The sequence below is a fragment of the Pseudorasbora parva genome, chromosome 18 (assembly GCF_024679245.1).
Source record: "Pseudorasbora parva isolate DD20220531a chromosome 18, ASM2467924v1, whole genome shotgun sequence".
In the NCBI taxonomy this organism is placed as follows: domain Eukaryota; kingdom Metazoa; phylum Chordata; class Actinopteri; order Cypriniformes; family Gobionidae; genus Pseudorasbora; species Pseudorasbora parva.
This window is the reverse complement of record NC_090189.1, coordinates 2,809,221-2,822,325: the sequence shown is the minus strand read 5'-3', so window position 1 is coordinate 2,822,325 and position 13,105 is coordinate 2,809,221. Positions and strand designations below refer to the sequence as shown.

Sequence of the window (13,105 nt, the reverse complement as noted above, 5' to 3'; positions counted from 1 at the left end):
AACCAATGATAAGAGTTGCGGGCCGGGCGACACGTGCAGCCCCGCTCCAGGTGCAACCCCACCTCGATCTGCAGGCTACAGCGAGGGGTGCTTCTCAATATCCCTCCTCGCTCCTCCGTCCTCCATCCTATGACCCGGAAACCGATGCCGCTCAGACAAAGAATAACAAAAACCAAACACAACAACTCTCACACCGCTCTCATGATAATGCTAGACGCCTCGTAGCTCTCTCGTAGCTCCTTTGACCCTCAAAGTAGTGATGGCGATTTAAAAACACCGCTTCACAAAGCTTCCAAGCTTCACTAATCTTCTATTGCGAATCAAATTGACCCCCCTTAGTTACTGTCGCTAACTCAGACAAACAGAGTTACACACCGTCTTACGCCCAGAAAGCAAGCACAGTTGGGCCGATTCCGGCTGAAATGCGCCACTGTTGGCTCACTGTCGGCATCAGTTAAATGATAATGGGCCAGATCCATGCCGACTGCGCATTACACATCTGGCCGACTGACGGCTTTTTCTGTTTTGGCCAGCATCGGCTGAACGCAGTTGTACTGTGTTGGGTTCATACGTTCATACTCACTGTAGCCACACCCACCGGTCGGCAACAGCAGAATAACGGGAGACCCATAAACATAATTTAACAGAGGCTTTTTAAAAGAGAATAAGGACATAGTCAAGGCTACCATTTTGTAGAATTTTCTTGTACTTGCATGTTCTTGTGGGTCCTGTGGTGGCTCTGACATAAAAATCAACAAAGTAAATTATGAAATTATTAAAATAAAGAATAAATATAATTAAATAAACGTTGAAGCACACAAAGAAAAATTGTATTTGCACTAGTGAAATCTAAAATTTAGCATTTTATCATGCATGTGCTTGTTAGGCTACTAGTAAGAAAGCCATTTTAGACATCTGAAATTATATTAATATCAACCATTCAATTTCTCATAAGCTGTTATTTTAATGTTGTATGTACGTTGTGACTGTTTTTAATTGTATAACTTTGCTGCCTCTTGGCCAGGACTCCCTTGAAAAAGAGGTTCTTAATCTCAATGGCCCTCATTTATCAATCTTGCGTAGAAACGGGCGTATATGTTGGCGTAAGATTATGCTTACACTCCTCTCACCGTCTGATTTATGAAACTGTGCGTACCTCTGCAATTCAGGTGTACGCAATACTTGCCCTTGATAAATGCGGCGGCTGAAAACTATCGTCATTAGAATAACACGCCCCTATTTATTCAAGTCTCCGCCTCCCGCACGCCCTCATTTTACGCCATGGACACACGAAAGACGGCAAAGAAGCGAAACTTCTCCAACGTGGAGATCGGACGAGTCTCAATCATCTCACTAGTCCACTAGTCAGGGCACTGATTAGGACATAAGTCAACGGGCTGACTCCCTGATCAGTGCTCCGACTACTGAACTAGTGAGATGATTGAGACGCGCGCCATCGAGACCATCACCAGGGAAGTGGAAAAAAAACCCGAAATTGTTTTATTTAAGAGTATAAAGAGTGGGAATAAAAGCACCCACAAAAACAAAATATGGACCCAAATCACGAGTACTGTTAATAGTGTGGAGGTTGAGAAGCGCACCCCAGCAGTTCAAATAGCTGTTTGGATGATAAATTACCATCACAATGCATTATCTTACAGCACGTTTTGAAAAAATTAGCATTTAATTTCGTATCACGGCACATGTATTGGGGTGTACAATAGTGATGATGATGTGATGTGGAGTAAGATTCATTCACATTAATAATTACATGACAATTTGTAAGATTCTTCTTCTTATTATTATGATTATTATTCTTAATGACGCTTGTTATTTAGAAGGAGAATGTCATTTTTATTGATTTTATTATTATTTAAAAGAAGAAAGTAATTTTTATTATTTTGTCAGTCTGAATTATTTTAGTCCCAGTTAATGCGCAGCTGCCGGGCCAGGCGGGCCTGAAACGTCAGATAAAGCGCACAGGCTCGCGACTGGAGGAATACATATGCCTAAAAATCAAACGCTTTGGTAAAGTCACACAAATTAAACATTGATGTTCATGTTGCACAAAAATAAACACTGAATGTTGTTGTTGCGGTTTTTAACAGTGGGTCATATAGCATATCTTGTCAGTGCGTTTTGTGGTGTTATGACTTGTTTTTCTGCGCATTTTCCAACTAACTCAAACGTGCGTACACCACCTCCTGAGCTGGCGTAGGATTTGAGCGTGCCGTACGCCAACGTCCATATTGATAAATCTCAAAGTCACCGTGGGTTTGGGTGTACGCAAGGTGCACGCTGGAAATTTGGTGTACGCACTTTTGATAAATGAGGGCCAATGTGACTACTGGCAAATAAAGGTTAAATAAAAAAAAAAAAAAAAAAAAAAAAATACATTTGAATGGGAGTGATATTTGACCAGTGACATCAAGAATTAGCATTTTAATTAGCTTAGTGAAAATTGAATTTTTGATATCAAGAATCATTTCATGGGAATGAATAAAAGTCAAATCCGCTTGCCATAACGCATGACTGTGCAATTATCTGCGATAACTCAATCCAGCGCTACTAATCATCAACAACAGGTGTGTTTGAAGAACCTAATTAGCCAGATCATGATTAGCTCGATTATATCATCTTGGATGTCACCATTTGATCTCAAGCGACATATGAAGAACTGACTTCAGACCAGAGCTTTAGCAATGCATCACTTATCCATTGTGCTTTCACTGCTCGCCATTATTGGGCAGCATGTGAGCGGTCAGACCAGAGACTTCAGCTCTTGGGTGTTTGTGCTGAATGGAGGGCCCTGGGGGGATTGGAGATCTATAAATCTGTGTCCCGATGGAACGTATGCTGTAGGGTTTAATCTGAGGGTAAGTTGGGCATTGACTCTATTTTGCTAATAGAGGGGTATTTTAGTGCTTCAAAGGTTCAAAACTGAGTTGTTGTTAGTTATATCTCCAGGAAACTGCACCTGGTTTTTAAAGTGTCTGTAATACTAAAGAGTATGATGATAAATGTTACTATGGGTTGGGTTGGTGTTAACTCTCTTTCAAATGAAAGATGGTTTCAATGTTGTTTTAAGGTGGAACAACCTGTTGGGAATGGTGATGATACAGCGCTCAATGGGATTCGTCTTCTCTGTGCCGATCGGTCCAAAGGAGTTTTACGTGACCTGTTCCCAACTGAGTCCCACTCAGGATTGTAATGACTTTTGATTATTAGCAATTCTTGCATTTGTGTTTTAAACTAGAGAAGTAAACTGAGGATCTTTTAGTTTAGAAAACTGATTTGATTGTGAAACCTGTCTCTTCTTCAGCTGGGGTGATTGGACACGTGATAAATTTTGTCCTTCTGGATATTTGACCGCTTTTCAGCTGAGAGTCGAATCTCGCCAAGGAAGTGGAGATGACACGGCCGCAAACAACGTCAGGTGAGCATGTTTTTCTTTCTCTTTAAGTCCAAGCTTCTGGGTAGCAACTCCATATGAAATGTAAAATTGCAATTTATTTTATGATATTTGTTTTTGAATATTTAAATTCATTCTGAGCCGCAGGTGTCTTTTAAAAAAAAAGTATTATTATTTTAACTATAATGTAGGAATAGCAAACGTAAACTCACATTTTTGAATTGGCATTTCTGCTCCAAACATTGCAGATTTTGAAACTTTAAATGCAGAACTCAATTGCCATATTACATATCCAATTGGCTATTGCCACCTGTGAACTTTTTTTTTTTTTTTTTTTTTTTGCTGTTTCAGAGCTCCTCACACAGTGATACAAATGCGTGAGGGTTAAACTGTGGCTCATTATCAATGTTTGTCTTCCAGTTCGTTTCTATTCAAAGAGAACCTTAGGAATAATAGTGTAATGTAAATGTGGGTTGTGACATGAACTGCAGTCAATTATAGAGCAGGGTTCCTCAAATCTTGCCCTAAAGGGCCAATGTGCTGCAGAGTTTGGCTCCAACCCTGATCAAACGCACCCACCCATGATCTTCTACTGATTCTGAAGACATTGATTAGTGTCTTCAGGTGTTTGATTGGGCTTCGAGCTAAACTCTGCAGGAAAGTGGCTCTCATGGGCCAGATTTGAGGATCATTGCACTACAGTGTCAATCACGTCTGTTTTATGAGTGGTAAAGTGTTTAGTTAAATCTCTGCTAGGGATCTAGAAGAATTGACTTGATTTGAGACCTGAATGCTTTGGTAGTTTTAGAGCCTTCTGAATGTGAAATTAACTGTGCCAAGATGAACGCGTGTTACAAGAACTGTTGTGGAGACTCCGGTAAGGGCTCCGAGTTTCATCCAAAAACTTTATTAAAGTTGGGTGCTTGAATACAGGTCATTGGTGAGCATTTGGTTTCAAGTGTGTGTGTGAGAGAAAATGGTACAAATGAGATGCTAATTATAACCTTACCATTCTGACCATAAATGGATTCAAACAGAAGTGGTTGTTTGCAAATCTGACATTCACAATTATGATTACGTAGCATCCCAATTATTTTAGCATGGTTGGAGCAACATCTGTACCTTAATATAACAATGCACTGTAGCACATGGCTTTGTATATAGCACGTTAGCTTTCTGAGGTTGATCGACAAAGAACGTTGTGTTCGGCAAATACTCTTACAAGGTTAATGCAACATCAGTATCATTCAAGGGAAAGACTTTTCAAAAACTGCTGGCAACCATGTGTCTGACTGACATTCTACCCAACAGCACAATTAGATATTGTATTGTCACATTTTTTTTTTTTTTTTTTTTTCCCTCAGGTTCAAATGCACTGACGGTACGGTTCTGGAGGGTGACAGCACATCCTGGGGTGATTGGGGCGAGTGGAGCGGAACATGTGGGGAAAGACGAATCTGTGGCCTCACCACGAAGGTAGAAGGAAAACAGTTAGGAGATGACACCGCTCTCAATGATGCTATCATGTACTGCTGTAATTAAGGTGACGTGACACTGAATCAAACACTTGGACTGACACACTGCAGATCAACTAAATCTGTTTTTCTTTTTCAGGTGTATTAGGACGACAGCAAGAAGAATTGATCATCATACTATAAGAGAACATGACCCATGTCTTTCAACAGTAAATCTAATGCTCAGTCAGCTGGTCATTATCACAAAGCCTAACTGGACGATCAGGTTATTTACTGTACATCCCGCCTGTTATTAGAGTCGAACTTGTTCTTCTAAAGACTCCTGAACTTCTGCTGTCAGTCAACTGGTGCCAAATATTAGCATTAAAGTCTTTCTAAACAGAACCTGGTAGTGTCATTCTTTTGCTTTACATCGGATTGTTCATTCCATTAGTGCATGTGGCAGATGCTTCAATCTAAAGTGACTTGTATTGAATTATTAAAGGGGTGGTAACATGATTTCACTCTAACTTTAGCTAGTGTGTAATGTTGCTGTTTGAGCATAAACATCTGCAAAGTTACAATGTTTAAAGCAAAAGGAGACACTTTCTAAGGACTACAGCCTCTTCCTCTAGGGTTGGTGACATCACCAGCTCCAATGTTTACATAAACCCCTGTAAGAATGGATTTCACCTGAGAACAAACACAAGGGATCAAAGCTGCAATAAGACACTTATCTGAGTACAAGAGAACGGATTGGACCAGGTGGAATCTTGTTATTTCCTCGCTCCTGAGGCCTTATGATCCTCTGTCTAAGGGTCACACAAACATGCAAATCTCAGATACTGCCACAAGCTGTTTTTTGTATGGTCGCTATAAATACTTTTGGTGTGATTGGTAACCAGGTTTCATTCTCACATCAGTGGAACAGGTTACATTCCTGCACCAGTAAAACAGGTCATAAAGAGACAACTGGGTTCGTTTCTCTGGTGTAGGAGATGCTCATTTGATAAACATTTGCTGTCAGCCCCCAAGGAGAGGTGGGACTATTTGGGCATGAGAAAAGTACCAAAAGCTGCATGAATGTTTTGGTGTTAAATGTTCTGGTTGAGTATTTAAGGAGAAGGGGCAAACCAATCAGGGAAGCATCTGTATCCAGAACGTCTTACACTGTTATGGTGTGTCTCTATAGCCAGGTAAATGATGACTCTTTGAAACTGTTTACACTATTTTATAATTGAGTTATTGTATGCTGACTAGTTGTGTATAATTGTCTTTTCATTTCTTTTTTTGTTTTTGCCTGGCTAAAATGAACATTAACTTTGCTTTATCTTGTATTATTCTAAGGCTGCTTCTTTTAGTATGGATCAATCGGTGTCTGGTATTTCCGCAGGCGTTGTGTCAGGATAGATCGAACCGTAGGACTCAATGACTGGAGCACAGCATAAGGGATAATCTGATTTCTGACTAGCACTGTATTAGCAAATTGCAGTTCCTGTGATTTATTATTCCCATTACGCTTTAAGATGAGTGAGCAGATGCAACCATTTAAAGGTAAAATATTCACTCTGTAATCCTCTGACTGATATCAGAACTGGCCAGTCTGCGGCCACGAGCAAATGTAATTCGTGAACATGTCTCTGAGCGATATCGGGTCCCTTGATGAACGAAGAAAGTGAGAAGTAGAGATACTCAGAGAAATCAAAGATCTAAATTAAATCAAAACTAATCATATGATCAGCCATAAATTTATAAATGTAACTCGGACGCAACCCTCGGTTGAGTCGAGACCGAGATCAGAGAGGGTTGAGTTTGAATCAAGACCGAGTTCAGAAAGGGTTAAGTCAAGATTGAGTTCACAAGGGCTAAATCCGAGTTGAGACCGAGTTCAGAGAGGGTCGAGTTTGAGTCGAGACCGAGTTCAGAGAGGGTTGAGTCAGAGTCAAGATTGAGTTCACAGAGGGCTGAGTCAGAGTCGAGACCGAGTTCAGAGAGGGTCGAGTTTGAGCCGAGACCGAGTTCAAAGAGGGTTGAGTCAAGTCAAGATTGAGTTCACAAGGGCTGAGTCCGAGTTGAGACCGAGTTCAGAGAGGGTCGAGTTTGAGTCGAGACCGAGTTCAGAGAGGGTCAAGTTTGAGTCGAGACCGAGTTCAGAGAGGGTTGAATCTGAGTCGAGACCGAGTTCAGAGAGGGTTGAATCTGAGTCGAGACCGAGTTCAGAGAGGGTCGAGACCGAGTTCAGAGAGGGTTGAGTCAGAGTCAAGACCGAGTTCAGAGAGGGCTGAGACCGAGTCGAGACCAAGTTCAGAGAGGGTCGAGTTCAGAGAGGGTTGAGTCAGAGTCGAGACTGAGTTCAGAGAGAGCCGGTGCGATCATATATATATATTTACATACATGTCTCATTTGACTGATACATGCAGGCACTAGTGATTTAGCTTTAAGCTTTGTATTTAAACTGGGTCATTAATGCAGTAGAAATGTGAAATTATTTTTGAATTTGTTGCCTTCTTGACTGAGAAGACAGAAAAAGTATTTTGGTCTCATGGGGAGGAAAGACAACAACTCCCAGAATGCACTTGCTTCGTGAGGCCAGACCACTCTCAAAGCCACTACTGGATCACTGGATCACTTGCCTACTGCATTCATTTTCAGAAAATCAGTTCAGTTAGAAAACAGACACTACAATTAAAAGCTGAACGTGTCTGTTAATTATAATGTGAGTGAGCCAAGCGAGACTCACGGCACAAATGCAGCAGGGGTCAGATTACATTCATCATGAGCGGCATACATTCACAGCACGTGTTAAGTCTGGAGCGTTTTCAGTTCATGACTTTGGAAGCTTAACTTTCATAGGAATTAATTTAAGAAGTTGAAACACTCACTTTGCTCCGCTCCGCTCTGTTTACATAAATGCCCGCAGCTGCCCGCAGCTGCCCGAGCCGAGTGTTGTGAGTGCGATCCCACTCCCCATGGACGGGTTGAAAACATGCGGAAATAGCTCCTCTTCAGTCTCTGGCCAAAAACTCCTCCGATATTTCCGTCATTGGAGGATTTTTTGCAGAAATACATAAATCTCTCGTCTCAGCACGATCATTCGAATATACTCCTGGGTTTCTACTGATACAAAGCCATATGCTATTGCTGAAGTAACACACTCAATGCAAAGACAAAAATAGACATTCTGTGACATTCTGCAAGTCGTGTCTGGTGTGAACGCACATTAAGAAGCACATAGCTAGCTAAGTTAACTTACCTGAATCTGACAACCTGCGCGGCAGGACTTCTTTACCGGAACATTGTAGTTAAGCCATGTGTGTTTGTCAGTCGGCTTCCCGTCCATTAAATGGTTCAAACACACAAAAGGGCATTTGAGTGGGCACTTTAAGTTTAGTGCCTTCCGCCATTGCCTCAGGTGCTCTTCATGTTTAGGTTACACTCACCATTTGCAAATGAATTATCGCCCATTCGAGTTCTCTCGCGTTCAAATTTGTTTCAAAAACTTTTTTGACATCACGTGACTAGTCAACGACAACAGAGATATTCACCTTAGAGAACGAAACTATCGTATGTCTAAACATACAGCCCACATTTTTGCATATTTTCTATAAATCTTTATCAAGCAGAGAGGTAATAATCTTAATAAGTTTTGTTATTTTGTGATCAAGAAAAGGTCATATGGCTCATGACTACTTTAATCAAGTAAAAAAATTACTAAAACTTGAGAGAGCTATTTGGTAAAATAAACATAAGATTTTTGTAATGGTAAACATTACAATTTTGGTAAAGATTTTGTAAATCGTAATTATGACATACTAAGTCATATAATTAAAACATATAAAGTAACTTAAAATCATTTAAATTATGACTTAAAAGATGCATAGAAAGCTTTTTTTTAATCTCATTTCGACTATTTGATCTCATAATTAACTTAGTATTTCATATTTTCGAATTGTCTTAATTATACATAAAAAGTATTTAATATGTCCAGCTGGGACTTAGTATGTCACAATTAAGATTTTCCAATGAACAAATTTCCTTTTCTTATGTGGCGGAAATGGGCTTTCATACATTACTTTAAGAACTGACCAATAAAGAAACATTCAATATAATTTTTTATGTCCATTCACAGAGTCACATTTAGAAAGTTCATAGAAATGTATTTCTTAGATGACTTCTGACTAGGTCAAACGTGAGGAAATGTAAGTCAGTTCTTCAGTATGTTCAAGATCTTTCAATATTGGATGTTGGTGCTGTTCTCGTTGTCGTCATTGTTGTCCATTAAATGTAAAGGGGGAAAACATCTACTCAATTCATTCTGACAAAAATTAGTTAAGCAATACTTTGCTGGTTTACTGATTATGGATGTAAAAATTCCACCAAATGATTGGTTCCTAAAACAACCAATGAGTTCAATCACAGCAGAACATGCGCACGTCATTGAGGGCCGTGTCGTCTCCGACTCCCTGCGGTTCCTCCACCATAGTCTCGATGCCACAGATTCCTTTTCCTCCACATGTCACACTCCAGTCGCCCCATTCGCCCCATGATGTCCCTGATCCCTGCAGTGTTTGGCCGTTCCCACTGCAGTTAAACCTGGAGAAAATTCAGCACATAAAGGTTCTTTATTGGCATCCATGGCTCCATGAAGAACCTTTAACTTCAATGGAACTTTTATATTAGAGAGAATACCGTTTATAGTGGGGGAAATGGTTCTTCTAAAGGTCCTTTCACACCGGATGCGTAACGAAAAAGCGTAACGAATAAGCGAATATTTCACATCAGCCGCGACACAAATTTGCGACGTTTCAGAGTGCCAACATTCCAAAACATTCGCAGCGACAGCCGAGAAAACACGGGCACTTCATCATTCAGTGAAGACAAGCTTTTCATTTTATTTAAAGGACCGAGAAGAAGGTTTTGGGTGCAGCCAGTCTTATAGAACAGAGAGTCTGGAGGGGAGGATGCTAATCTTGTACAGGAGCTAAAACTTTATCATGGCCGGTTCAGCACTTACTTTCTAAAGTCTGTGGGACAATTTGAGGATCTCCTCCAGAGACGGCAGCGCATCTGACGAGACAAACCGCGCACTTCAGGGACTCAATCGATCCGAGCAGATGTTTCCAGTTGAGTCACAATGTAAACATTTCAGTGCCACAGACATACTGATGGCAACACGATCACTTTCTATAATCGCGGACACAATGTTTAAAAAAAAAAAGTCAACTATTTATAAAAGGTTATAAGTTATTGCTGTCTGTATCATACAGTGGGCAAACACAGCTGCAGCTGTACAGCTTACAGCTGTAATCTCATGAGAAATGCCATGCCTGGCAAAGGTTAAAGTTGATTGAATAGCTTGTGACATCAACTGGACATTTTGTCCCCTTTGTTTCCTTTTATGTGATTGGTTGAATCCGTTTTTGTCGTCGCTAGAGTAAAAAAAATCGACATCGAAACGAAAAAAATAAATATCATTTTTTCGCCTCAGCACATTCGCGTTCGGTGTGGAAGCGCTCATTACACAAACAGCTGATCGGAAAAAAAACATCGCGCGAATTATTCGCACGTCAAAATCGCGTCCAGTGTGAAAGGGCCTTAAGAGCTGTTGACAGAAAAGTCCTTTGGAGAACCCTTAATGGTTCTTCTATTGCAAAACCTTAATTTTTTTGTGATATGTTGGTGTTGAATAACTCAGTTTGACCAGGTCACTTGATATCTGTGTCGACTGAGCCTCATGCAGTGACGTGTTTATGCAGCTTGTTATGGAATGCTGTTATGATTGCAAAATAAGTTTTAAATTAAATAAAACCATCACCTGATATTGTTTGCGGCTGTGTCATCCCAAGTCCCTTGGTAGGTTTCCACTCTCAGCTGAAAAGATGTCAGGAATCCATTCGAACACCATTTTATATCTGACCATTTACCCCAGCTGAGGAAAAAATGTGAAAAGGGACATTAGTGGTTTAACCGGTCTTCTATTATGTTTTTTTTTTAGCTTTCTTCAGTGTGAAATGTTGCTGTTTGAGTATGAAAAATGTTTCCAAAGTCCCTCCAGCGGGAGTTTTTCTCTTTAAATCATTCATTTACAGAATAAAGGGGCGTTATGTGAGTTAGTTAGTAGTGTGTTAAAACTGGCAGTTATGGTAAGGGGCGGGACATTTCCCAAACATGCTGGAAGTGCTTGACCAATCACAACACACCGCTCCGACCCACCAATCAGAGCACAGTGTGCTTTTAAGAAGGAGGGGCTTCATAGAGCCAGGAACTAAATACAGTTACTGACAGACTGGGGAGTGAGGAGCTGCAACAATGGAGAATATGAGGGAAATAATGGTGGTGATGTTGAGGTCATGTGACCGTGGTGTAGTTTATTTATAGTCTAGGTTTAGCTTTGGACTTCTGGCAACTGTATTAGTGCTTCAAAATGTATAAAAGTTCTGCTTATTTGTAAAGACTATCATGACGAACTAAGAGTGTTTAGTGACTGATTTGAAGCGCTCTACATGAGCAGTAACTCCGTGTCATAATCATGGCAGTTCTCTAGATTTTGGTACAGCTTCTCTGTGTTACGTCCAGTTTAAACGCTTCACCTTCCTACGTCGGATTGAACCGTGGCGTAGTCCTCGTATGGGCCTGATGAGCTTTTGGACGGGTCGATGCAGTGAAGGCGAATCCCATTGAGCGCTGTGTTATCACCAACCAGCAGAGATTCCCACATCCCTGCCACCTTCAGAAAAACATCAGTTTACAGCAGCGTTATTAACTTATATTAAAACTGAGTAAAATACACAACATAAACAAAAATGTGAAGACTTCAAATACTATAATACTATATTAATGACACTAAATTAACACTGGTTTAGAGCTGGGTGGTAGGATATTTTACATATGGCGTCGTTATAAATTATTTGCTACACATTTTGTGGGTATAGGCCTTCTGTATGTATGCGGGTAAATTTGGCTTTACGTTCAGTACATAGACTGTATAAAACAATGGATGTAGCATCTGTGACGTCACACATATGTTTCCGAAGAGCATTTTTGAAGCCCAAATTAGCTGTATATACCAAAACCACTTTTTGTACCAAGTTGTAAAATATATATTTTTTTTGCTGAACAGTTTAGCATTTTAAAATGGGGGGTCGAGTGAGTTATCGTTCTGCAGCGTTTGTGTGTCAACTACGCACTTTGGTTGTATTGCCCACATGATATAATACAAAATGCATATTCTGTACACTGCACACACAAAAAATCTCACTTAGTATTTTTGTCATTCCCATGTCAGTAGATCACACACAGAGTTTTCCACTCCCATTGCTCTCTTTTACGATAGTCTGCTGTTTAGTAAATCTGGCCCTTGATATGTAAAGTCATGTTGCTTCTCCTGTAAATGTATCTTGACGAACACAGAAATATCTTTAGTCAACCCAAAAGCAACTTTGGCATTTAATTGACATTAACATTAACCAGAAGTCTGCATGACCCAGATTGCATCATCCAAAGAGCAAAATTAAAAATTAATTCTGATAACATCACAATAATAACTTATAAACACAATAATCATTCAGAAACGTTAATAAAGTAAACAGAGTCCGTTTTGATTTCTCCGGTTTCCAGCCAAAAATTGTAAATAAATTAAGTAAGTAAGTAATAAACCTCACATTACTTATAGTTACTAACCTTCAGACTAAACCCTGTGGCATACATTCCAGCCGGACATATTTCCTTCTGCCCCCACGATCCCCATCTCATCCCGTTATGGACCTTCAGCTCTGATCCGACGGGTCTGCTGATGGAGCGCTCAAAGCGTCCGACTGAGCTCACATTCGGCCCAAAAACAGCCAGAAACGAAAACAGCGTCAGAGAAAGAGCTCTGGACATGATTTGAGAGCCGTCCTGATGTCTTCTGCTGGAGCCCAGATCAGACGTGTGTGTGTCAGTGTGTGTGTGTGTGTTTGTGTCATTGACCCTCCACAAACAGCGTGATCTAAGTCCAGCCTGCACAGCAAATAAAACATTTAAATGTTATCAGTGTAAATGATCAGTGGCTCAAGACCAGATTTGATCAATATTATGATACTATGGTTCCAGATTGTGACTGTGCAAACCTAAAACATCTCGAATATTATAGTAAATAACCTGCATGTAGTTATAAATGCATAGGGGGGAAAAACAGGCAGGTCAAATACTCAACTAGTATTGACAAACACTATGTTTTCCCCCTGATAAATTAAAGTTG

The 13,105-nt window shown here is 40.3% G+C and overlaps 2 protein-coding genes across 2 annotated transcripts; one reads left to right on the top strand and one right to left on the bottom strand.

Annotated features, from left to right (window-relative positions):
• The first annotated feature begins 2,658 nt into the window (after window positions 1-2,658).
• On the top strand, window positions 2,659-5,271 carry LOC137046999 (vitelline membrane outer layer protein 1 homolog). Its single transcript, XM_067424531.1, has 5 exons — window positions 2,659-2,876; window positions 3,089-3,207; window positions 3,323-3,436; window positions 4,777-4,955; window positions 5,027-5,271. The coding sequence occupies exons 1-4, from the start codon at window positions 2,703-2,705 to the stop codon at window positions 4,952-4,954; spliced, it is 585 nt and encodes a 194-aa protein (XP_067280632.1). The 5' UTR covers window positions 2,659-2,702; the 3' UTR covers window position 4,955; window positions 5,027-5,271.
• A 3,694-nt stretch (window positions 5,272-8,965) lies between these two features.
• LOC137046997 (vitelline membrane outer layer protein 1-like) lies at window positions 8,966-12,815 on the bottom strand. Its single transcript, XM_067424530.1, has 4 exons — window positions 12,547-12,815; window positions 11,457-11,593; window positions 10,682-10,795; window positions 8,966-9,459 (listed from the first exon to the last, which is right to left on the bottom strand). Exons 1-4 carry the CDS (start codon window positions 12,745-12,747, stop codon window positions 9,276-9,278), a joined length of 636 nt encoding a protein of 211 aa, XP_067280631.1. The 5' UTR covers window positions 12,748-12,815; the 3' UTR covers window positions 8,966-9,275.
• Between the last annotated feature and the right edge of the window lie 290 nt (window positions 12,816-13,105).

Excerpts from the sequence above, each read along its gene's own strand:
- LOC137046999 (XM_067424531.1), top strand. The coding sequence starts at position 2,703 with ATGCATCACTTATCCATTGTGCTTTCACTGCTCGCCATTATTGGGCAG. Across the intron at positions 2,877-3,088 it reads CTGTAGGGTTTAATCTGAGG|GTGGAACAACCTGTTGGGAA; the intron begins GTAAGTTGGGCA and ends TGTTGTTTTAAG. Across the intron at positions 3,208-3,322 it reads ACTGAGTCCCACTCAGGATT|CTGGGGTGATTGGACACGTG; the intron begins GTAATGACTTTT and ends TCTCTTCTTCAG.
- LOC137046997 (XM_067424530.1), bottom strand. The coding sequence starts at position 12,747 with ATGTCCAGAGCTCTTTCTCTGACGCTGTTTTCGTTTCTGGCTGTTTTT. Across the intron at positions 11,594-12,546 it reads CCACAGGGTTTAGTCTGAAG|GTGGCAGGGATGTGGGAATC; the intron begins GTTAGTAACTAT and ends GTTTTTCTGAAG. Across the intron at positions 10,796-11,456 it reads GTTCAATCCGACGTAGGAAG|CTGGGGTAAATGGTCAGATA; the intron begins GTGAAGCGTTTA and ends TTTTTTCCTCAG.